This window comes from Chelonoidis abingdonii, chromosome 2 (genome assembly GCF_003597395.2).
Source record: "Chelonoidis abingdonii isolate Lonesome George chromosome 2, CheloAbing_2.0, whole genome shotgun sequence".
NCBI classification, from domain to species: domain Eukaryota; kingdom Metazoa; phylum Chordata; order Testudines; family Testudinidae; genus Chelonoidis; species Chelonoidis abingdonii.
In genome coordinates, this window is record NC_133770.1 from 177,640,620 (window position 1) to 177,666,146 (window position 25,527).

Genomic DNA, 25,527 nt, shown 5'->3' on the forward strand with positions numbered 1-25,527 from the left:
ATCTCAGATTTAATAAAATGACCCCCTACAACATCTCCTCTCCTCTCTGCAGCTTGACCTGTTTTCTCATTATGAGAGAGGTCACTTGCTCTTAAACTTGGTAATAATACTTAGCTTTAATATAACTTTTTATCCATACATCTTAAATTACTTTACAAAAGGTAGGTAAGTATCAGTGAATAACATTTACAAGAATACTTATGTCTCAGTGGAAGTCAGTGGGGCATAGGCACTTGTAAAATGGAGAAAGCAGGTAGAATTTTCAAATGGGGAAACTGAGGCACAGGCAATGAAGTACAGTTGCCCAACATCCCATAGCAGGTTAGTAACAGAGCAAGGAACAGAACTCAGGTCTCCCAGTTCCCAGTCCTGTTCCCCTTCCATCAGATATTGCTGCTACCCAATAATAATCAGCTGGAAGCATAGACTGAAGAACTGTAGCCAGTGGGCAAAGAAAATAAATCTAGTTCAAGAACACGAAACAAGGAAGTTTCCCATTACATTCCAGTTTAAGGAACTCCTCCATCCTGAGAAACTATAGATGCCAGATTTGATCTCATTTTCACCTGTATAAATCCCAAAGAGCTCCACTGAAGGCAGTGGTGTTAATCCATGTTTACACAGAGGTGAGATCAGTATCCAGCCCTGTAGCTTTCACTTGGGTGTTAATTATACCTGCAGCATGAGCCCATAAGCAGCACAGGAAAAGCAGCAGTTACGCAACCTGTTTCCAAAATTATTGGAGGGAAAAGCAGAGGACTCAGGTCTCAGAGACTTACTCTCCATGAAAAATAAATGGAAGTCAACACTTTAAATGGAAGATATACTTAAGGTGAGTTATTTTATTTAATTAAATATATATTTTAAAAACATACCGTGTAAAGGAATTAGGATTCTCAATAATTTATTATGTACATTAGCAAATTCTGTCTACTGTTGTTATACACAGAGCACCGAAGAGTATACAGGAGAGGAGCTGTGCCAAGTTCTTCAGGACCAAGGCAAAGCTATTGTACAGATAACCAGCTCAAAATGCACTCTTCTCAGTTCATATCTCTTTAAATTAATTCTGGCCATTACTACATTAAATGCTTGATGAAAGGTCAGGGCCTGATCATGCAGGGTGTTGCGCTCATATTGGGAGTTCAGGGTGCTCAGCAACTTACAAGGTTGAGCTCTAAGAGAGGTTAACGTTGCACTACTCAGTAGTAAAGAGCCTTTAGGGTCTGATTCCGCCCTTTCTTACACTGGCATAATTCCATTGAGGTGAACAAAATGTCACTGGTATGAAATCCATGTAGGCAAGATCAGAATCAGGCTCTTTAGGTCTATGGGTGTAGGTTAAGCAGACTATCTGAGCTGGGGTGGTTTCCTTTTTTCCTGTCCTCATAAGATAAGCTGTAGTTTATCTTTAATTCTCAGTCTCTACATGGCTTAAATCTCCCCATTCTCTGGAAAGTAATACGCAAAGGTAATTATCCATCTTGTGTAAACAACTGCAAGCACTGCTCAGATTTCCTGGTCCAAGAGAAAAACCAGATCCGAGTGCCTGGCATGCACTGACCATTCTTAGCAAGGCAATTTAGCCTTCCTATCAGCTTTCCAGAACTCTGAAGTAATTCAAGGTACTGCAGCATTATAAGCTTTCCATTGCAATGCCAGTCTGCTCTCCTATTTCAGGAAAGGAAAGGAAAGAAGTCAGCTCTCGGACGATTAAACAACACCCAAGGATTAACAGAGGTAAAATAATCAGATTGTGCATTGGTTTCCTGTAGGCACTCTATGGTATTTGTAACATTATATGTAAGGCACCTGTCATCTCACAGCTGAACTGTGGGACCTGTCTTAAGTGACCACATGAAGGGACTGACAAACATTGATTGCTTAACAGAGGTGGTCTTCTACTAAAGGTGGAGTGGAAGTGTACTCAGTACATCTGGGGATATTTTGTTGTGACTGCTAATAAGGGCAGTCTTTTGTACAAGTTGCACTGTATACCAGTGACCACTGGTGCCCAACAATAGCACGATCGCTTATGGTTTTGTCAATGTAGTGGTTGCCATGGCCTTTGCCAAAATGATTTCCTTGGATCCAAGTAGCCCTAAGATCTTGCTACATTCCTTTCCGGGAAAAAGGAGTTTCTTGAAGCAGTTACTTCCTTGCAAGGTACCTCCTTGAGTCACAACGAAGAGCTAAGCTGCAAAATCAGTTTCATGGCATATCTGCAGCAACTTCTCTGCTGTTTTAAATCACACAGCTTTATTCATAGAAGAGCAATGGGAAAGCAGAGTCTATGCGCAAAGAAATCAGCTGGATGCTAGCTGACTGGGTCTCTGGAAAGCCTCAGTCCAAAATATCCGTCTCAAATGGGACCAGGTGGTAATATGTCAAGTTGGTGACATAAGCTGCTGGATCATCAGTGTCTTCTAGCTCTGAAGTAAACTCACTAACAGTTTCAAACCTAAAATTAAAAAAAAAAAAAAAAGTGTCAAATCACTTACACAACACGGGACAAAGGAGTGGGGGACAAAGGAAAGAATGAACAGAAATTGTGGAAAGAGAGGTAAAATAACTGAAGACTGACTCCAGGAAACAATGAGGAAAGATACCTGCTAGGGAACCATGTAGAAACAAGTCCACAAACAAGAATGCTTTCTTGGGCTGCATCTTCAGCTAATGTTGCTTGCCCACCTTTCAGGGCAATGGTTTGAATAAGTATTACCAACTAGCCTCAGTTCACAGCAGACCAGAGTAACAGTATTTCTAATGCTTTATTGCAGCTTTATCTTTGTGCCGACTACTTTGTAAGAGAATGATCCTCCCAGGGATCCACCCCTTCTTCCAGTACCTCAGTGCTTCACCCTAATGAAGCAGTGCTTTGTTTTTCAGAATACTCCACCAAGGAAGGCCCATATGGACTACTGGTGGCTCACAGATCACAGTCTGTGAACCATTGACAGATTGTAATTACACTTCTTTGATACATTGGCCAAAGTACTATAGCATCTACTGCCAGTTTCAGAATCATTGAGTTTTACATGACTAGAGAGACCCTCTCCCTACATCCCCCCCCTCCCATTAACAGTTGGCCTGTGTCTTTCTAAATCATGGAAATTAATGGAGGGAGGATCAGTTTGTTTTCAGTAAAATAGGATGGCTATCTTCTTAAATACATGCGCTGAATGAAAAACCAAACCAAACCTCACAATATAGTATGGTACCCATATGGAGGTAGTAAGTTATCCAACAGTGTTTATTAAAAATTATTACCACAAGGATGAGCACCGTAGTATGACAGTTGCCACCTATGGCTTTTGTCATCAGAGTACTTGAGCACTGTGGATTTGTGATGCATTGTTAGTGTGTCATATGAAAGTTGGCCTAGGTCAAAAACAGTGGTCAAGTCGTTCTCGAGAATTCTTTTCTCCATGACACCCTACTACCAACCAACCACAGGAAGGCTGTGTTCCCAGGAAGTCAATGTTCTATCAGGCAATGTCAGAGATCTAGGACAGGAGTTGATTAAATTTTACTAGCCAAGAGAAGTTCAAACTATGGTATGTGAATGACTGCATGTGAATCACTTAAGAAGAACCTCTAGGGCTAATCCCACTCAACCATACACTCATATGCAAGTGAACCACCATACTCTCTCCTAAGTTAAAACATGCTGGTGATGAAGGAAGGAAGCTAGCAAGCAAGCACTGGAAAAATGAGTCATGTAATTGAGGCCCAAATCCTCTCATTTCATTCTCACAGCCTTTGGCAGCTATTTCAAATGCTTCTGTTCTGAGAACACAGAGGACAGAGTCTGAATGGAATCTGGTTTTGTTTTGGTTCTGAAAATGGAAATATAATCCTTTCCATTTATATATAAGACTTTGCATTTGGCTTCTGCAACAAACCAGAATAAGGAACTAAATTCTGATGGAATGACTACAATTTCTTGCAGAGTCTGTGTATCCCTCTCTAATCCCTACAGCCTGATTGCCATCCCTTACTCACACAAGGTTTTGGCAAACCAAGTTTAGTTCAACCAGAATAAAAGATGAACCTATTCTCAGTTTCTCCTCCTTTGACATCTTCTGCACCACCTTCATGCTGCTGCATTATGGGACCTGCCTCACTTGGGATGGAGCCAATACTCATATTTTCCGACATCTTGTTAGACATCATCGAATTCTCTGAAGAGAGACCAAACAGATGGAGCCTTAAATAGTTCAGTGCAAAGCTGGGTCATTACATTAATCTGAACTGATTAGACTGCTGCAGCTGAGTAACATGACTACAGTCATCCCAGCAACTCTTCTCACAGTTTGCCATTGGGGCATGCTATTCCAGAGATAAACCAAAAGTGCTGGGGCAAAGAAATAGCAGCCATAAGCTTCCAAACCCACATCCAATTTCTCCATCAAACTCTTTCTTTTGGTTTCAGAAGCCTCACCAGTCATTGGCAGGAATGTTTTAAACACTCCGTTGCATTCTGCCACCAGGCTTCTATCTATTTTCCATGGTCTTATGTTCAGGGTGAGAAAACTAGAAAAGCAAGAGACAGGTCTGTTAAGATTCTATCTTTCCCCCATCAGTATCTCTACTGAAGAACAGATGACACTTCTGTTTAAAGTGGGTCATACACCATAGACTCTGCAATATTTTAAAATCTTCATGTGAAGCTGAACTCAGTTAAGGAGACTGCTTCAGAGAGCACAGCAGTAGGATACATAACATGCATCTGAGTCATTACAAACAAGTCTTTTTCCCCAAGTGAGAGTTTCTGAAATAATAGTTCTTCAGACTATTAATTACATGCAGATTCCTTCCTCTGTCCTCACCAATTATTCCCTAGTCCCTCAAAAGATACAACATCCTCACAAAGAGCCTATTTCTCCTCTCATTGTACACACTGATGCGAAACGGGTAATTTCTCTGCTTACAATATGATTACACCAGTGTAAATCATGGGTAAGTGACAGGAGAATCAGCGACAGTGCGCTGCTGATGAAGAAAGTATTAGCTGATTCCCCTCTCATAATTTACATGATTGTAAGCCAAGAATATCTCCACAGATGTCAGTGAAGTAACACTAGTGTAAAATTGGTGGGAGAAGAAAACCTGGTCCCATGTATCAGCCCGCATAAGATTAGTATCTATATAGCGCCTCTGCTCTCTATGGCTAGATCTTAAAGGTCAGTGGTAGCATTTTCTCTTCCTGCTAGTAAATGGTAGGATTTTGCACTTCTGGCAATGTTCTATTCCCAACATTAGTATTTCAGCATAGCTGTCTATTTAACTTATTTGCATTTGCTAACATAAAAATCGCCTATCCAGAGCTCTACATGCTTATAACATTACAGTAGGATTGTCCTTAAAAATGCACATTTTCTGTTACAGTGGATTTTTACTAGAAAGCGGCATGACCAACTCCACAGTTTTCACCAACTGCTGCTGGCCCAAAGGGTCCAAACAACCCTTGTAAGAGAAGGCTCATGTACAACAAACCAGTGTCTACATTATAATGAGTAGAAGAGTCTATTTAGCACCTTTTCTCTCAAAGGATTACAAAGAACTTTACAAACTATACACAAGGGGATCGTTTCTGTCACCTCTGGGATGGAACACAATTGTTTCACAGCATACTGCAACAGTACAACACATTTCAGGACAGGATGTGAAGAATACGGCCAAATGACATTCTAAATCTGAATCCTTCCCGGGCAATTCAATGTCACATAAGGCACAAAACAGGCTCTAAAATTACAGGGGAAATTAAAGGGGCAAAATACAATTATTCAAACTGGCATTTGGCCAGATCACCAGCACTAACTCTCCTACTTGCAAAAGTGCTAATATCATCTTTAGTGAAGAGTGATCAGGATTTCCATTTTATGGATCTTACAAAACACAGCACCACTCACAATCTAATGCCTCTGTCAGGGTTCCCTCCCCACTCTGAACTTTAGGGTACAGATGTGGGGACCCGCATGAAGACCCCCTAAGCTTATTTCTACCAGCTTAGGTTAAAAACTCTTTGGATTAAGAAATGCTGCCACCACCAAGTGATTTAAACAAACATTTAGGGAGAAACACTTGGAGCCCTACCTTCCCCAAATATCCCCCTAAACCCTATACCCGTTTTCCTGGGCAGGCTTGAGAATAATCCCCCAAGCCCCTACACCCCCTTTCCTGGGAGGCTTGAGAATAATATCCTCACCAATTGGTACAGGTGAACACAGACCCAAACCCTTGGATCTTAAAATGATGAAAAAATCAATCAGGTTCTTAAAAGACGAATTTTAATTAAAGAAAAGGTAAAAGAATTACCTCTAAATTCGGGATGGTAAGTACTTTACAGAATAACAAAAGACTCAAGAACACAGAGGATCTCCCCTCTAGGCAAAAGTTTAAAGTTACAAATCCAGGGATAAACTTCCCTCTAGACGAAGAAAATCACAAGCCAAAGTAAAAGTAAGCTAACACATTCCCTTATTATTACTTACTAATTCTAAGTGAGTTGGATTGCTTGCCTTCTTGATCTGTCTCCGGCAAGCACACAGAACAGACAGACAAAGAACAGACAAAACAAAGCCTTTTCTCCCACCTCAGCTTTGAAAGTATCTTGTCCCCTTATTGATCCTTTTGGTCAGGTGCCAGCTAGGTTACCTGAGCTTCTTAACCCTTTACAAGTAAAAGGATTCTGTGCCTCTGGCCAGGAGGGATTTTATAGTACTGTTTACAGAAAGGTGGTTACCAGAGGTGAAAGTAAGCTGGTCTGGTCCGGTGTACCAGCAAGAGCCAGTACGCCATGCTGGACCACACCGGCTTCCACGGCGGGGACTTAAAGGGCTCTGGGTGAAGCCCAGAGCCCTTTAAATCCCACCTGCAGCTCCGGTGGCTGGGCTGGGGCCGCTCAGGACTTGGGCAGGGATTCAAAAGACCCAGAGCTCCCATGGCTGCAGGGAGCCCAGAGCTCTTTAAATTCCCTTCCGCAGCTCGGCGCCTGGGCTGGGGCTGGAATTTAAAGGGCTCGGAGCTCCCACAGCTGCGGGGAGCCGAGCCCTTTAAATCCCCCCCTGGAACTCCGGCGGCTGGGCTGGGGCCGCTCAGGACTTGGGCAGGGATTCAAAAGGCCCAGAGCTCCCATGGCTGCAGGGAACCCTGAGCCCTTTAAATCCCTCCTACAGCTTTGGCTGCCAGAGCTGTGGGGGGGCGGTGTTAAAGTGGTGGCCAGAGCCCCAGGCCCTTTAATTTGCCCTGAGCCCCGGGGGCTTCCAGCCACTTCTGCAGCTGGGAGCCCCGGGTTGATTTAAAGGCCCTGGGGCTCCCAGCCACAGCCGATGCCCGAAGGCCTTTAAATCTTGTGAGGCCCCACCTCTTCTGGTTGAGGCCATACTTCTTCCAGATGAGGCCACACCCTCCTCAGGACTCCAGCAGCACAGGTAAGTCCTGTAAGTTACTTTCACCCCTGGTGGTTACCCTTCCCTTTATATTTATGACAGCCTCTGAATGTTGGACACCAGTTCAGTAAAGCCTTAAAGGAAAGAGTGCCATCTATTGAACCTCCAGTACCACTTTCTGAAGCATGGATAGGAAATTTGCACAGAATACCTACAAGTTCAAATCTAGCCAAGCCCTACTTAGCTTATGATATTTGAGTTGCTGAAGAAAAGTGTGGATCTATCAGTTTTCATTTCAGGTGAGACTAGTCAGTCAAACAGGAATTAGCTCTTATTTCAGACAGAAAGCACAATCCAGACTGCAAAAGGATTCCATAACACTCCAAAAAATGTATACTTTCACTCAAGATTATCAACCTACATTTACAGCTGCAATATAGGAAATCGTCACTAACTCCATTTGACAAAACCACATCTTATACAAGTGATTCCAGTTCTATCCCTTCTATAAAAATAACTGCAGGAAGGACCTCACTTCAGCCTAAGAACAGTGCACGTATAGATTTGCAGTTATTAACTTCTGAACTGTTCCTTGCAAGAGAAAACATGCTACCTCTGAATTTAAAATATGAATGGGTAAAGACATCCTGTTTCATTGGCTTATTTCTTTCACCACAGTTCATCTGAAAACCCTGCATCAGTTATGTATTTCACAGATTTTAAGGCCAGAAGGGCCCGTTCTGATCATCCAGTCAGACCTCGCACATAGCACAGCATTACATCAGCTGATCTCCGATTGTAGCCTAACAACTTTTGGCTGGGCTACAAAATATTTTTAAATCAAGACTGGATGTCTTTCTAAAAGAATCTAAGTGTTGGAAAAATCTATTGTGGCCCCTGGTAACCTGTTCCAACGGTTAAATACCCTTGCTATTAAAAATATGTGTCTGCTTTCCAGTTTCAGCTTTGATGACTTCAGCTTCCAGACACTGGATCTTTTTACGCCTACTTCCAGCCATTGGATTAGGGCTCCATACGTGCTGCAGTTCAAACTATGTTATCAAGGATCAAAGTTTGAAACAAGGAGCAAGATCCTGGCCACATTGAAGTCAACAGCAAAATTCCCATTGATGACAACAGGGGCCTCAATATCCTTTAAACTAGGGATTTACCTTAGGGCCAGTGCCAGTCCTCAAATCCTCCCAGTGGGCCAATAATGTCACTCATGCCGCCCAGAACCCCCCCACACCAACTCCACTCCCCCACCTGCCTAAGGCTCTTGGAGGGAGTTTGGGTAAGGGAGGTGGTCTGGGGTAAGGGATTGGGATGCAGGCTCTGGGAGGGAGTTTGGGTGGAGGAGGGAGTCTGGGGTGCAGGCTCTGAGATGGAGTTTGAGTGCTGGGCAGGCTCTGGGCTGGGGCAGAGGGTGGGGGTGCAGGAGGAGGGGGTGGGGTTGCAGGCTCTGGAGGGAGTTTGGGGGCTGGGAGGAGTGTGGGGAGGGGTGCAGGCTCATGCAAGGGAGTTTGGGGGCAGGAGAGGGTAATGGGGAAGGGGGTCGGGGTGCAGCTCCTGGCGAGGGGGTTTGGGGGGGCAGCACTACCCTAGGGTTCCAAGGAGGAAGCCAGGCCAGGGGCGCTTCCGCATGCTACTGCCCCCGAGGCACTGCGCGCGCACCAGCTTCCCATTGGTCGCAGGGGCGCTACGGACAGGGGCAAGTGCACCAAGGCACAACCACCACCACCCCAGCCCCGAGCGTCAAGGAGGGCCACGGCACCACTCAGCTCTGCTTGCGCTGCTGGTGGTAGGTGGGAGGGCCCACAAGGCCCATTCTAATATTTGCCAGGAGAAATGCCATGGGGGGCGGGAGGAGGGGAGCGCATGAGGGGGTAGCAAGGCGTAGGGCCAAGGGAAGACACAGCCTCAATTGTGAGCCCCACAGGCTACACTGGGGAGATTCTCGGGCTGCAGATGGCCCACGGGCCAGGACTTTGAGACCCCTGCTTTAAACCCTTTAGCAAACTGATACAGATCACATTCTAAATGAAGTCTGGAGAAGACCTTAAGTTTGGAAACCAAGTTTCTGTCCATTTTATCCATGACGTTTTTCCTCCCTTGGTTTTTACTGGCTTGACTAATGGGTAGTTCAAGGTTTTTCAATGCAAATATTTAAAAGTCTTGAATACACTGTTACCTACATCTAGTTGAAGCTATTAAAGTGAAACATCAATCAGTTGGCATGACAGAATTTCACAGGAATGTATTTCCATAAAAATTAGTCTGTCAACATACTCATCGACTCAAACTCTATTTGAAAGCTTTATCCCCAAAGTGCCTACAACGCAGACCCAAAGGGGAAGCAATCACGAATAAGAAGGTATATTTTAGTTTCTGAGTAATAAATTACTTGCCTCTTAGGAGGATTTCACTTCTCTAAGGATCCTTCATTTTTCTACACACTTGGTTCAATCCAGCTCTCACCAAAGACAAAGTGTAACAGGCCAGTGTCCGCTCCTGTTCTGAGATCCACACAAACAGTCTGGGATGCTTCCTGTTTGTTAGCACCTCCATGAGTTTTACTGATATTACCTCCACCAAACCACCATCACAATCCTGTGCAGCAGCTCTCTCTGCAGTTTCCCCTAGTCCTCAGCCCTTTCTCTAAGAGAGCGCTCTCACCATCCTGACCTCTTGCTTCCTCTGAACTCTGCTAGCATCCTCCCTTGCACTTCCTTTCTGTGCTTTTTAACTATCCTCTCAGCTAGTAGGATAATTAGCTCCTTAGCTCATCAGTCCTCCCAGCCCACAGTTTGATTAGATAATTAAATACTCCACTCCTCCAGCAGGCCTTTTTTGGGGGAACTAATTAAAGCTGAGTGATCAGAGTGCTGGGTCAGCTACTGGTTCTCAGCACTCTTTCGCACAAATCAGACCCTTTGTACCTATCGCCCTTGAGGGCCCATGTTGCATCCACAGTTTTTCCATCAGAAAAGGGCCAGTCTCTTTTAGGGACACTGCAACTCCCATTGGGAGTCTTTCTGTTGATTTTTATGACCGCTGCAATGGGCCCTTAGGGTACGTCTGCACTGCATCTACAGATGAGCTTTCCAGCCCAGGTGGACAGAGTTGGGCTAGTGGAGCTCATGCTAGCATGCCAAATATAGTTGAGTAGATGTTGCAGCATGGCGTAGGCTCAAGCTAGCCACCTGAGCTCAGACCTACCCTGCTCCCTGGGTCCGAGCTTGAGCTGCGAGCCTGAGCCTCTGCTGGCACTGCAATGTCCACACAGCTATTTTTAGCATGGCAGGTTAAGCCCTGCTAGCACACGTCTGTCTGCCCAGGCTGGGAGGCTCACTCCCAGCTGCAGCATAGACAAGACCCTTACAGACCAGCCAAATTAACCAACCTTTAATCAGCCAGATTGGCAATTTTACCAACACAGGTCTTCCCACAGCACTGTGTTTGTCTGGGTACTAAAATTTTGTTAGGAGAAGGTTACAATTAATTTAAAGACACCAATACTCAGGAACAATGTATACTTACAAGTGCTCTGCTGAATCTACATCCAGGTGCTTGTCTTTTCCGTTTGGTATACTGTGGTCAATGACTATTGTTTCAGTGTTTGCTAAACAAAATCCATTAGATCGCATGATTTCTGTGGGAAGAAGGGAAGAAACAGGTAAAATGCTGAAAGTCTGAGATGGTTCCAGAAAAAGGGGGGAGGGGGAGGGCAACGGGGCAGGAATAGGGTGGATGCGCATCGCACAAAGCTGACATTGCTGCAAACAGGACATACTGAAATGTCAGTGAACATATGTGCAAGCTAATTTAAAAGAAGAAGTCTTTTTATTATTTTGTAGCTTAATGATGAGCTGGGCTCATTTGGTGGCTTCATAGCCACTTGAGCAACACCTGAGCAATTTTACTTGTGATCAGTCCTACTGAACTCATGTGCTTGAATATTTGCAGTTCAGAACCCTAACGTGAGAATATTTAACAAATCTTCCCATCTGGGAGAAGGCCAAATTCTTTTCCCATTAAAGCCTGTGCCACTTCAGTGACATGGCATCTGCTCCATAAGTTTATAGTCCAACAGTACTCTTGATGGTATTCTTCCCAAACAGCAAGTTATCATAATTAAACAAAAAGATGAAGAAAAGAAATAATTACAACACTAAATCAACAACAACCTGGGAAGAAAGTTAAACAATAGGTTTTCCAACAGCAATTTTCCTTGGGCCCAATTCTCTATTTCCTTGAGCCGTGTGTACTCATTACCTCTCTGCAAAAGCTACCAGCTCAGAATGGCTGAATTCTACAGTCATTCTTTATAGGTAGGAGGGTCTGACGCAATCCACATTGAAATCAGTGGACAGACACCTATTGACTTTATGGGGCACTAGATTCAGCTCTAAGTGAATACACAAAGTTATGATATCATAAATACTCAGCAAGCTCACTTCAGCAAGCTTACACTTTTGGGGCCTGAATGCCATTGACTTCAATCAAGATTAGGCCCAACACTTGCAACTCAAATGAGTGATCATTAATTAACAATCCTAAACAACTAAACTTCAAAGTTAAAGCTCTCAGGCTAGAAGTGAAGAAACATACCGGCATTTACTTTATAAATTCTGCATGAAACCAAGTTACATTCAGGGGGCAAATTTTCAACTGGTAGACATGGATACAGCAGCATTGCCTTTAATGGTTTCTTACCCATTTACATCAGAGATTTTAGCCCCATGTTCATTAGAACACCTTTTCATTCACTGGGAGCAGCAAAAGTATACTGGGGCTGGCACATCTTTGGATTCTCCTCTCACTTGCACTCATTTCACACTGCCAGTGATCTCAATAGATTTTTTTTCCTGATATACACCAAATTAAGAGGAGAACCAGGCCCTATTTTTTAGTTCTGAGCATTATCTGCAAAAACAACCAGGAACTATCCCGCTGTTGAAAGTTAGATGGGGTGGGTCTGGACACAAAAGATTTGCATTTTGAACCCAAAGAGTTAGCCACCCTGTGATACCTACCAACCTTAGTTGTGAAAAGACCTGAGGTTTGAATTTTTTACAATAGAGATAATGTTTTTGCATTCAGACTAACACTTGTGCCTCCATGTTTATGTGGAAAAATTAATCTCTCACTTCTAGTCTATTTTTTATTGCACCCAAGTTGAATAGAATGTATAGGTGAGTGGTTTTACATTGAATCCCTCCAGAATTCCACATCAGCTGTGACTCACTCTCAAACATTGTTCAGTAGATTGAGATGCAAACTCAAGGATCAGATTCTGCTTTCATCTGGTGAGCTTTGTTTCAAATATTTTAAGCTGGAGTGGACTGTGTTGGACACAGTTTGTTTTCTTTTAGTGAAAACAAAATATTTTTGCAGAGTATTCTGAGGTTACAAGTCACCTAGAGAGTTGTATTAGATCCAATGTAAAGCAAGCTCTGCATGTCACAGTTTTTTCCAAGTGTCCTTGATGTGACCTAAGAATATTACAGCATTACTCCTGCAGTACGAAGCATTTTAGAAGTTAACCTTTAGTGCCATCTGCTGGAACCATCAACTAAACAATGCAGTCATTTCAGTGTGTAAAATTCAGACTAGAATTGTGTCAACTAAACATCATATTCTGGGCTTTGTTTTGAAATTCTCTATAACAGCCAGTCAGTCCATAAGACTGACTACCACAGAGTGCTTTAGGATATCCAGACAGATAGGAAAAAACAAATCAAGTCAGGCGTGACTATAAACTGTAGGGCCTGACTATAAACTGTAGGAGTTAATTTGGGATTTAAAAATGTAGTCTTGTTCAGGTCCCATTGTTTCCATAGCTCCTCTACACATAGGCCTTGCCGAATCTACTCACTGCGAGTTCAGGCTTCACTCTTTGTATCTGAGCACTCATACATGAGAAGTAAGATAGTGGTCTCCACACAATTCTTTACCTACTATTAAAAATATCAGTGACCTTCATTCTCTTACACTCACTTTGGTGTAACTTCAGTGGCTTCCACAAAGTTATTCTTGATTTACACCAGTGTAAGAGGGAGCAGCACCAGAACTAGTAGCTGCCATCTTATTGCAATCTTAGAGCTGCAACAGAATGGAGCCCAGACTATTGCTTAATCACCACATTCCATCTGCTTTTGGACCCATCATGTCACGCATGCAGAGATGCACACAGACTACGTTACTGTTAAGTAGTTATCTTTAACTACATTTTTCTTCAGAGAACAAAACAAGCCTTAAACCCTATAAAAACAAAAAAATTGATTCTGCAGAGTTTAACCAGTTCAGTTCCAATGGAGTTATACTTGATTTATACCAGTATAAATGTTGAGGGAATCAGACCCAGTTTGTCAATTTTCAGTATTTTAAACTGCAATTTTTCCTAGACTTTCTTTTAAAGTACATTGTTTAAGAGCATTTTGTTTCACATTATATATTCTTAAGGCTAGATTCTGCCACCCTTACTGACACCGAGAAGCAACTTACTCTACACGTAGTCCCATTGAATATACTCTTTAGTGTGTGTTCAGAGAACATTTTCAGGTATATAGAAGCAAAATAAATGACATATAGTCTAGCACATCATGCATTTAAGTGGGTGACTGATGCAAGAACTGTGCTCAGAAATGGTATATGTAATTTCTAATTAACGTATACATAACCTGTCTAGAAATTCATATCTTTGCCATTAGAACTGGCCTAGACGTTTTTGTTCTGTACATTAGTAAAATGACTAAAAGCAGATCCTGAACAAGCTAAATTTTGCAAGGTGATATAAAGAACAAATGACTGATTTTCTGTGTTTGCATTTACTCCCTCTCAGGATACATTTGCACATCATATACCAATATTGGAAAAACCTACTTTTTTTTTGTTTTTTGTTCAGATTAATGAATTTACCCACCTCTACTTGACTCACATCCTGGTCAAGGAGGATTAGGTACAGTAAATGGATTCACGCCCTCCCTTGCTCCCCTAAGCATACGAGTAGATATCTGAAGAGACAGACACATAAACCCTGCACTGAAGAGGAGACTGAATTTGTACATGGAAGCCAATCCGGGCATGGAATCACTGTTCCACACTTACACCTGCTCTTGTGTTTCATTTAATTTTTTTGATGCTCTTCACTATTGTTTATACAGGTGGGTTTGCTGTTAAATTTCTCAGTCATGCTTTATATTAAGGGTACATTTATAAACCATTTATAAAGGGTTAATAAACTCTAACAAATGATTACTTCGAACCATGGCATATAATCATGTACGAAATTTTCTATTTACTGATGTAGTCACAACTATCTGTAAGATATATTACTCATGTGTTTTATATCTTTTCACTTCGTATTAACCCTTCTTAAAACATTTATAAATACATCCTTACTACAAAATGTGACCATTTTGCATGTTATAGAAATATACTTTATTTAGTTCATGTCCTCTCAGTTTTTCCATTGCAATGCAACAGTACAGACAGCACAAGGACACAGCCTTCCCAAGGAATGGCTAATGGACTCCAAGCAGCGGAAAGAAGAGTCTGAAGATCGTATAATGCCCAAAGGAGTCATCTCAACATGCCCTATAGCTCTGCTGCATAGCATGTTTGCCCTTATGATATTCTATACATTAGAAGGCAAGAGAATAGGGAAAGTGGGGGCAAAGGGTTTCTTCTGAAATGTTGAGGAGGGAGAGGAGGGAAAGAACAGACAAATATTTTAATTTAATAATTCTTGTGTGCATTCTAGCGAGCTAATAATTCTTACCTGATATTTTAACTGGACTCTGAAAGCTTGGTTGAATTTTATGGACATTGTCATTTTTTAACACTTGATCTAATGGAGATCTTTCAAAGAAGGTAAGGACAACTTCAGATCTAGAATACTGAAAAAGAACCAAAGAAATAAATATTTTCAAAGTTTAAGGCCCAGACTCACTGCTTGGTTTGTTTATCCTGTTACCCCCTACCTCCCACCTCCCACCGGGCCAAATCTTGAGAAATGCTGAATACACGCAATTCCTATTGACAACATGCAACTCCCATTGACTACATTAGGCATTCCAGATGCCCAGTGCTTCTCAGGGTTTGTCTAATAAATTATGACTACTTAATGGATGCCTTTATTTTGTTTTTTATTACTTGCCCATCAGTGATTTTTGAGGCACGTTGTACAAAATATAGTTAATGTTCCTTATAACAAACTTATTTGTCCAGTGAGGGAGGGTGGGAGGGAACCTCTTACACTGAACTCATCTGGACATGCCAAAAATCTCATGAAGTCTGAAACTCCTCTCGCTGGCACTCCTTTTCACTAGTGTAACTCCACTGACTACTGTGCTGTGCATTTTGCTCTACACAAGAACAAGTAGCCAACCAGGTCCATGATCTGCAGATTTCAAAATGACCAACCATTCACACTGGTTATCAGTCACCATGGTTGCCAATTACTCAAGTAGTTTTCTTGCCCAGTAAGTGCTTTGTTTGCTCATGAGTTAGTTTCCTTGGTAAAGACACTGACACAGCAGACGTGACTACACACTTTGTAAGTATCTGAGACACTGAAATATAGCAATATGACTGTCAGGCAGAATGATCATGTCTGGCACATGGTCTATTGGCTACACCATCTTATGATAGGACCTTGGTTGAAAATATAAAATAAAAATACATTGTATTTCCATGCTGCATTCCATTTGAAGAACTCAAAGCACTTAAAATGAATAAAATCACTCAGTATCCCTGCAAAGTATCATTATCCCCATTTTATTAATGGGGAAACTGAGGCGCATATGTTCAGTGACTTCCCCATTTATATAGCAAAGCCAGTGCCAGGACCAAGAATGCAACTCATCTCCCAACTCCTGCATGTGTGGTTGAACTTCAAGAGCAACTGCTCTTTTACAAGATCGTCCCAAGAATCTTTAAGTGTTTTGCATATATTAATCAAGACTCAGCATAACCTCATCATGGAGATAAATATTATAATACCTTTTGTACAGATGGGCAACCCAAGGAACAGAGAGGTTAAGTGACTTGTCCAATTTAAAAAGCAGACTGAATCTAGGATCCTGATAACATTAAAAGGAAGGCATTCAGAAGCCTGGGATAGCAGTGGCAAGACTATAAATAATATCCATTATTATTATTCTTCATTGAGCACCTTCAATGTGCCTCGTGCAATAAAAACAGGGAAATACACGGTCCCTGCTTTACTGAGCTTACAATCTACAGCCCCAATCCTGCAATCAGAAAACACAGAGCCCTACTGAAATCCATGGGGGTCTGCTCATGTGGATCTAATTACAAGATTGGGCCCTCAATTCAACACGCCATGCAGATCAGATATATTACCCTGAAAGACAAGGAGATGATAGTCATGGCAATGCCACAGGTCACTTTGCAGTAAATGTTATGTAACAGAACATTACTTAGATCACTGGTTGTCAACCTGCCGGCTGCTTGTGGTCCAATCAGCACACAGCTGCAGCCCCTGTGACAGCCTTAGGACCACAGGGGTAGTGTATATATATGTTGTGTGGATTCAGCCCTCATAACAGAGAGAGCTGCATATGTGGCCCACAATGGTAAATAGGTTCAGAACCACTGACTTAGATGGATTAACTCTGACAGGCTCCAGATAAGAACTTGTGTTGAAATGAGGGATGTCCCTGACTAGAGAGAGGGTGATAGTTTGGTGCACTAGGAAAAGCAGGGTCCTCTGAGTAAAAAGAAGGATACCAAAGGCTGCTTAGGAGCAAAGGCAGCAGGGGTAGAAACAAGGGGTAAGATACTATGAGAGTTGAGATACAGGGAAGGATGATATGCAGAATCTTGAACAGCTACTTCTGCCTCTGCAAAAGCTCAAACAGCCCCAAGTCTTCCCATCTAAATGAAGAGGGCAAGTTACTATCCACCAGGTCTGAAGTTCAGTAAGGTGGTACTTAACATACTTACTTTCCAAGGCATATTTATAATAATCTTCAGAAGCTTCTCCACTTCATTAAGCCTGGCTTCTATATCACGGGCCTCTTTTATTGTGATTAGTCCTAGAAACAAGGTAAACACTTGTAAGCAAGAATGAAAATACAAAACATGCAAGTGGATATCTATATGTAGTAGACAGATCTAGTTTGCTCAAGAATATGTGGAAAGGCATCAAACAGCATGCCTAATTGATACACGTCTTTTACCTCAGGAGATGACGACCCATTGTCCAGACGTAGCTCCCCTAACTTAATTTCAGAGTGTTGTTGTGTTGGAACACAGGGTGGGATATAAAATCAAAAAAACCCAAACCATCTTTCTAGAGCCATGATCCATCTTTATTTCTCAAAGAAGAGTGGAAAAGAAAAATACCCACACAAGAGAAGAGGAAAGAATCAAACACAAGGTAAACAAAGCTCTTTGAGAGCAGTCTCATATTTCTTTGAACGTAATATGGTACAAGAGCAATAATCAAAGGAAGATTTTCAAAACCCTATCTGTAAACAGCTAGACTGCAGGACAAGTGGCTTTTGCTACAACTGTCATGGTAATCATCCACCATGAACGTTATCACACAGCCATAGAAACGATCAAGATGGAAAAAGACATTAGATCCTCTACACCATCTTACTATCCAGTCAGTGCAATATATTTAGAGTGCTTTGTCTCTATTTTAAATGTCTCAGAATAAGAGGCTTCCACCATAATATTTGAGAGATTTTTTTCACAACCTAACAGACCTTATTGTTGGGAAATGAGGCAGTCCTAAAGGCTGCTGCAGAAATAAATCCAGGAAACTGAAAAACCTGGGTGAATCTTTTAAAAGCAGACAACAAAAACGTGTAAAATAGTTTGAGGTATAATCCTGTCCTTGACCACTCTGTCAATTTTTGTGGTTTTACACTCATATTTTCCTGTTTTTAAAAAATGTTTTAATCTCTTTGTTACTGTGTGAAAGACCCATGCAAGACTGTCAAACATATAAAACGAACAAACTAAGGACAAAAATATAGAAAATTTTCAATTTCTCTCTGCTAGTGCAGATACTCTAATGTGATAGGAGAGCTCTCCCATCGATTTAATTAATCTGGCCCTTGCACGCAGTGGTAATTACACTGGCGGGAGAAGCTCTCTCCCGCCAACAGAGTACTGTCCATACTAGCACTTAGATTGGTGTAACTTACATCACACAGGGGGGCAGCTTATTCACACCCCTGAGTGACATAAGTTATACCAACATAAGTAGTAGTGTCTACACAGCCTTATTTTAGGTGTTGCTCGTAGCACTGGCACATACGTAGCTTCCAGATAGAAGTGTGAGTTTAGGCTGGCAATGGTCCTTAAAGTACAGCTTTAGTTAAAAAAAAAAAAAAAAAAGGTTACAGACTATCTCAACAGCAACTACTACTGGCAATGGGCCCCAAATTTACATCATCCACGGCAGAGCAGAGGATTGCCAAGGATGGACCAATAGGATGTTGGATGTGTTGTCACATTCTGCTATATTCTATACAAATCCATTAAGCACACTGTAACTTCCCCTATTTCTTCCATGGTCAAGGAAGGAAGAGGTTCCTTGCCCAGAGCCCGAGTCAACTCCCACTGAAATCAATGTGAGTATTTCTATGGACTTTAAAGGGAGTTGGATTGGGCCTAAAGAAAGTAGATATAGCAAAACCAGCAGCCCTTAATATTGGGGTGCTCAGAAACTTTATCTAGCTCTGAATTTTGTAACTAATAGGCACCTACAGAGATTCCATCTCACCACAATGTAGGTGAATAGGGTTATTGGGAAGTTGGACCAACATATAGATATAGCCTCATTTTCTACGTCTTTCTAGTTGCTTGGTAGCCCATTTTGCCAGCTCTTTATTCCAGGCCAGCCCCACCTGTGCTTGGACATGGGGCCAATGATTCTATATGCAAAGTGGCACTGTACTGTTTGCCTGGCTTTTACTACGAATAAGTAGGTAAGTAAATAAATCCATGTATTCATGTCTTAATATTAGTGACATCATAGCAGAATTTTCTAAAGCCTTCACGATCCATCGCTAATTTCAAGGGCTGAGCAGCTGACCTTCCGGTGATCTGCCATATACTATACTATCCATCCATCATTGCCTCGCTGGTCATCCACCACTACAATGACCCCCACCATTCCTTCCATAATAACTTTCTCGGGTTATCCATCTCTACGCCTAACATGACCAAGTACATAAGTTCGCATGTGTTGATTTCCAATATCAGGATCTGATTTTCTCCACTAATATTTCTAACATAGGCATTCATCTTTTTTTCCTGCCAGACATACAGTATTATATAAAAACTTTCTGCAAATCCTTGAACACAATGGAACTACTTGCACGAGAACAGACTATTTGTGTAAGTAAAGGTTTTCAGGATTGGGCTCCAGTGTTGCAGATTCAAGACACTGACACATCTCCTAATCTTCCTAAAGAGATGGCTGGCAGGAATCAGTACTTAGAGAAGAATATTTGTCCATGTAAGAGCTCTCTCTGTCTACAATGGCCTATTTCAGGGGTAGGCAACCTATGGCAGGCGTGCTGATTTTCAGTGGCACTCACACTGCCCGAGTCCTGGCCGTCGGTCTGGGGGGCTCTGCATTTTAATTTAATTTTAAATATAGTTTCTTAAACATTTTAAAAACCTTATTTACTTTACATACAATAATAGTTTAGTTATATATTATAGATTTATAGAAAGAGATCTTCTAAAAACATTAAAATGTATTACCGGCACGCAAAACCTTAAATTAGAGTGAAGAAATGAAGATTCGGCACACCACTTCTGAAAGGTTGCCGACCCCTGGCTTATTCTTTCATCAGAAATGGCAGATGAGATTTTTAGTCTCTGGAACTTCACAGGCCACCCAGTAGAGGGTTCTACAGCTCCATGAATCCACCAATATTTTCCATCATAAGCAAGAGATTTCACTTCTAGTACATGTTTCTAATCTCTAGATCATGGAAAAGAATCAGCTACAGACCAAATACAAAAAACAAAAACCTACCAGAAACTGGAACAGAAGACTTTATAGCTTTTAGCACAATAAAAAACATTTTTATTAAAACCTTAAACAATGTAACAGAAGAAAAGAAGCAAAGTGGGGACGAAGGAGATTAGGAGTGATGAGAAGCAGCAAAAACTCCTACCCTTTTGCTTTTTTACCGAAAGCCTGCAAGAGCCATCCATGCTCACTTGTTACCTCTGAAAATAATGTTTCCTCTCAGTGACTGACAAGCGCCAATTTGTGGCATGGGTCTGCTTTTAGGATCATGCAAATCAGCACTGCCAGAGAGAGAGCTCCAGGACAGGCTTTGCCTACATGCATGAATAAGTACTATATATGCATGAATAAATAGCTATAAACGCTCTCACTCACTACAAACATGCAGCCTAAAGCTGCTGATCTTATACCATTAGTCACTACGAATTCAGCTAGGTACAGGCCCCTCTGCTTTATGCATCTGCATTCTAAATATGTGGAAAATACCCAAATGGTTTTACATGTAAACAGAAGCCAGCATAATTTCATTTGTAATATTTGCACACACTATATAATTTTAAAAATTAACAGGTACAAGACATGCCATAGTACTTTCAGTAACTGCAGGCAATTTATAGGACTGCTCACATGCATAAGAATTTGCAGGATCAGTCAGAGTAACTTTTGGCCAAGAGGGTTTCAGGATTTCACCCAAGTCCTCCACTTACACTGCTAATGCAGAGCTGGAAACCTTGTTCTGACAGAAGTCCTTAAATAAAGGAAAATAAATCAGAAGAAGATGCCTTGTAGCTTGGAACCCAACTGTACTATTTTTCACTTGTTCAGTCATGCATACGTAGGTTAGCTGAGAGCTGGGAAATATCCTAGTGAGGTCATGGAGAAATGTTGCTCACACTCCTTTTCTTCTGCTGCAGTCTGACTTCTAATTGAAAGCATGTGCTAGATCCTCCCTGGAAACTTTGCTGTGCTGTCTTATTATATGTACTATGCTTGGACAAATAACTGTCATTTCAAGGGACTTAAATGCTGTGAACACCCATCTTTATCATTCTTAAGCTAAATTGGATTTCCATGGGCTTCTTCTCCCCACCACAAAACCTTCAGTTATATACAAATGTTATTAAAATGTGAATAATTACAATATTTTAATGTCCATACACCTAAACTTGCACACTGCTGAACTTCTATGTAACACACATACATAGCAAAGCATTTATTTGATTCATTTGCATGTTTTTTAACTGACAGGGGGAGGAATTTCACTCAGTGGTGCCCAGCTCACTATATCACACGCACTGTTGATGAGAAATGTACATAATGAATCACTTATAAAAAGATCTATTGACTTCCAAGGCAAAATAGCTACATACATACATAAGAGTTGTAAGTCTCACACACCATCCCTAGATAATGTCATGAATAAGTCTTTGGTTTTCCAAAATGTAGCTGTGTTTAAGTTGGCAACGTCTCAGACAGGTCCCAAATCCTGTTCAGCTTACTCACAAGATTAGCCCTATTGACTCCAGCGGGACTAACTCATGGGTAAGGGGCGAAGGGACTGGCCTAGAGATCCTCATCCTCCCCTTCCGCTCTAAAGTTTAACTCACTAACCTTGGAATCTTACTGGACCATGGAGGTCAAAGCAAGTGTATGCTTTCTGCAAAGTGTGTGAGATGTTGTACTGTGATTACTATTACATATTAAATAAATCACATTGTACCTTCCTCTCCTCGACCCAGGCTGCCATTTCCCATGGGAAAACCCACAGGAGGGAGCAAGGTAAACCAAGAGGTGGACAATCCCATGGAGTAAGTACACCTGGCAAAGTTTTCTTATATCAAAAGGGATTGAGGGACCACAAATTTTGGAGGTTGAGCCCCCAATCAATTGCATGGAAGGCAATTAGATCTTACAAATCCTCACCTGCAGGGCATGGCATTAGCAACCTCAGCCTGGACTCAGAGGAAGATAAGACAGTCAGTCTACAGCTGTTATTGCCACTCCTCCTCCCCATTTCTGCACAGAATTATACAGGAACAAAGGGACATTCAATTACATTAAAAGGTGGGAAATTCAGAATGGATACAAGGAAATACATTTTCACACAAGGAGCAATTAAGCTGTGAAACTGATTGTCATAGGAAATAATTGAGGCCAAGAATATAGCAAGATTTAAAAGGGGAAGGGGGAGCTGGGTATTTATATGGCTAACCAAAAATAGCTAGATTGGTTATAATTAAAGATAAAATGTTGGAAGAGATATTAAATTCCATGCTTCAGGGTTTAAACTAATTTCTAATTATTAGAGATCAGGATGAAACCTATGTGGAGGGCAGATTATCCCACGTTGGCCTACTGCAGATTTTTTACACCATCCACTGAAGCAGCTGGTTCTGGCCACTGTTGCAGACAGGATACTGGACTAAATGGACAGCTTGTCTGATCCAGGCTGGCAAATCCTATGTCAGGGGTTCTCGCAACGAATTTTTTCGTGGCCTCAGAGTGCAGCCACCAAATCTCACTGGTGGCCGCACTGACACTTTTTTCTTAAAATATTTAATTAACTTTAGGAAAAACAATATGCACTGATTCACATCCAAATCACTGTAATGTATATTTGTAGGGTTTTTCGGCAGACTCAACAACAAAAATAATGTGGCCTCCCCCATAGCCACCCCTCTCCATCCAGGGCTTAGCACAGGAGTCTCAAACTCAATTTACTGAAGGGCCAGTGCCAGTCCTCAAATCCTCCGAGTGGGCCAATGTCACTCATGCTGCCCAGAACCCTCCCCCTAAAAACTCTGCCCGCACCTGCCTAGGGCTCTTGGAGGGAGTTTGGGTAGGGGAGGAGGTCTGGGGTAGGGGATTGGGATGCAGGCTCTGGGAGGGAGTTTGGGTGCAGAAGGGGTGAGAGGTTGGGCTCTGGGAGGGAGTTTGGGTGGAGGAAGGAGTCTGGGGTGCAGGCTTTGGGATGGAGTTTGGGGGCTGGGCTCTGTGTGTGGCAGGGTGCAGGCTCTGGGAGGAAGTTTGGGGGCTGGGAGAGTGTGGGGAGGGGGTGCAGGCTCTGGAAGGGAGTTTGGGGGCTGGGTGATGGGGGAGGGGCTGCAGGTTCTGAGAGGGAGTTTGGGGAGGTGTGGGGACAGAGCGCAGGCTCTGGGAGGGAGTTTGGCGGCGGGGGGGGAATGTGGGAAGGGGATGCAGGCTCTGGGAGTTTGGAGGCAGGAAAGGACATGTGAGGAGGGGGTGGGGATGCAAGCTCTGGGAGGGGGTCGGGGGTGCAGTGCTTACCTGGGGCTCCAAGGTGGGGCAGGCCGGGGGGCCTCCGCGTGCTTCTGCCCCCAGGCACTGCCCCCACAGCATCCCATTGGCCGCAGGGGCACTCGGGGCGGGGGCAGCGCGCAGAAGCACAGCCCTGCCCCGCCCCTGGGAGGATCCAGCAGCGACTGGAGTGACCAGGCAGACTCCACTCAGCTCCGCTGCCGGGGCACCTGAGGGGGGATCTCTCGGGGTCAGCAGGTGGGGCCAAGGGATTGACCCAGTCCCAAAACTGCTGGAGTCCTGCGGGGAACACTGGGGAGGCTCGCAGGCCACAGATGGCCCACAGGCCAGGAGTTTGAGACCACTGGCTTAGCGGGTCCTGGGGCTTGCTGTGAATATTTGTATATTTGTTAATAATCACAGCAACTTAGTAGCTACCTGGGAGGCTATGAAAAGTGATACCTTATATTAATAAATATACAAGTATCACTTTTCACAGATAGCTAGTAAGTCTGCCGTGAAGTGATACCTGCAAGTTTGTTAATTTCACTTTTCTCAGCAAGCCCCAGAACCTATTAATTCTTGGATGGGGAGCCAAAGAGGGAGGCAGCAGAAGCCAGAGGCAATGGTGGGTCAAGAACTCCCTTGCTCCTGCAGTGTTGTGCCCCACCTCTTTCCAGAAGCAGTGCAGGGCAGCACATCCAGGAGCAACAAGGAGGGAAGAGAAGGGGCCGATGCTTCCCCTACTCCCATCGCTACCCAGGAGGCTGTCGTGGCCACACAAAAAGCCCCTGGCGGCCGCATGCAGCCACGATGGCTACATTTGAGAAACCTTGTCCTAAGTTCTTATGAGAGCAACACCTCCCCTGTGACACCTCGTCTTCTGTTCTGCCACACTATCCATGCAGGGGGCTGGGGAAGGCGTCACAAAGGCAGCACTCTTCCCCGCTATCCTCAGGGAGCTGGGGAAATCCACACATGGAGGGTTCAGTCCATGCATTAATTCTGGAGAGAATAATCCAGGTTTTAGAGGTCACCTCTGCGCTCCAAGGGTTTCATTTTCATGTGATGTCATCAACATTGCTCATTCTGGGGGTGTTTCTTGGGGAGAAGCTGGCAAGCTGTGCTGGGAGCTGGATGTTGGCAGTGTGAAAAAAACCATTGTTTTAAATTGGTTACATTCTGAACAGAGTTCTTGCTTGGGAGCATTTAGGGCCAGATTTGTAAAGGTATTTAACATTATGCACGGAGAGTTAGATCCTTAGTGAGATTTTCAAAATGTTCATTTAGGCAGATAAATACCTGTAAAAATCTGGGCCTTAGTGCACAAATTTAATCCTCATACAACAGGTTTCTTATTTTAAGATCCATAGCTCAGATTATGCAGAGGTAAGTTATAGCACCTAGCAGTATTCCTTTCAAACAACAGCCTGACAAATTCCCCAAAACAGGAATTTAAGAGTAAAAAAGGTGGGGTTTTTTATTTCATTCTATATTTAACTCAACTGTTTGTGCACACATGCACAGCCCAAGGAGGTTAAAGGCAGAGAACTCTGGTCTCTCAACTCACTGGCTTTTTACATACATTCATACCAACATTACCATTTATTATGATAGCGCCTACAAACAGCAGTCTAGGTGTTCAAGACTTTACTGTCACAAGCAAAGAGAACAGTCCCAGCCCCGGTGATCTTGCAGATAGGGTGTCAGATGAGAAACATGGTATAAGACAGAACGCAAAAGACAAAATTAAGTGAGGGAAAAGTGATGGGAGGAAGAGGAAATGAAATGAACTGAGTTTGGCATTAAAATGGAAGTCTCTGCTATCTCTTTTAGCACTGAATT

The 25,527-nt window shown here is 42.8% G+C and overlaps 1 protein-coding gene across 2 annotated transcripts in view; it reads right to left on the bottom strand.

The window, feature by feature from the left end:
• Nucleotides 1-823: 823 nt before the first annotated feature.
• Nucleotides 824-25,527, bottom strand: part of PXDC1 (PX domain containing 1) — a 33,420-nt gene continuing 8,716 nt past the window's right edge. Inside the window, exons 2-5 of one of the 2 annotated variants that reach the window (XM_032798405.2) lie at nucleotides 17,367-17,458; nucleotides 15,178-15,295; nucleotides 10,935-11,046; nucleotides 824-2,461 (exon numbers count right to left, since the gene is read on the bottom strand). In XM_032798405.2, the coding sequence (XP_032654296.1) occupies nucleotides 2,344-2,461; nucleotides 10,935-11,046; nucleotides 15,178-15,295; nucleotides 17,367-17,458 (440 nt within the window). In that variant the 3' untranslated portion in view covers nucleotides 824-2,343. Of the gene's footprint in view, nucleotides 2,462-9,807; nucleotides 9,911-10,934; nucleotides 11,047-15,177; nucleotides 15,296-17,366; nucleotides 17,459-25,527 lie in introns of those variants that run through there. The other variant, XM_032798406.2, reaches the window with a different exon arrangement.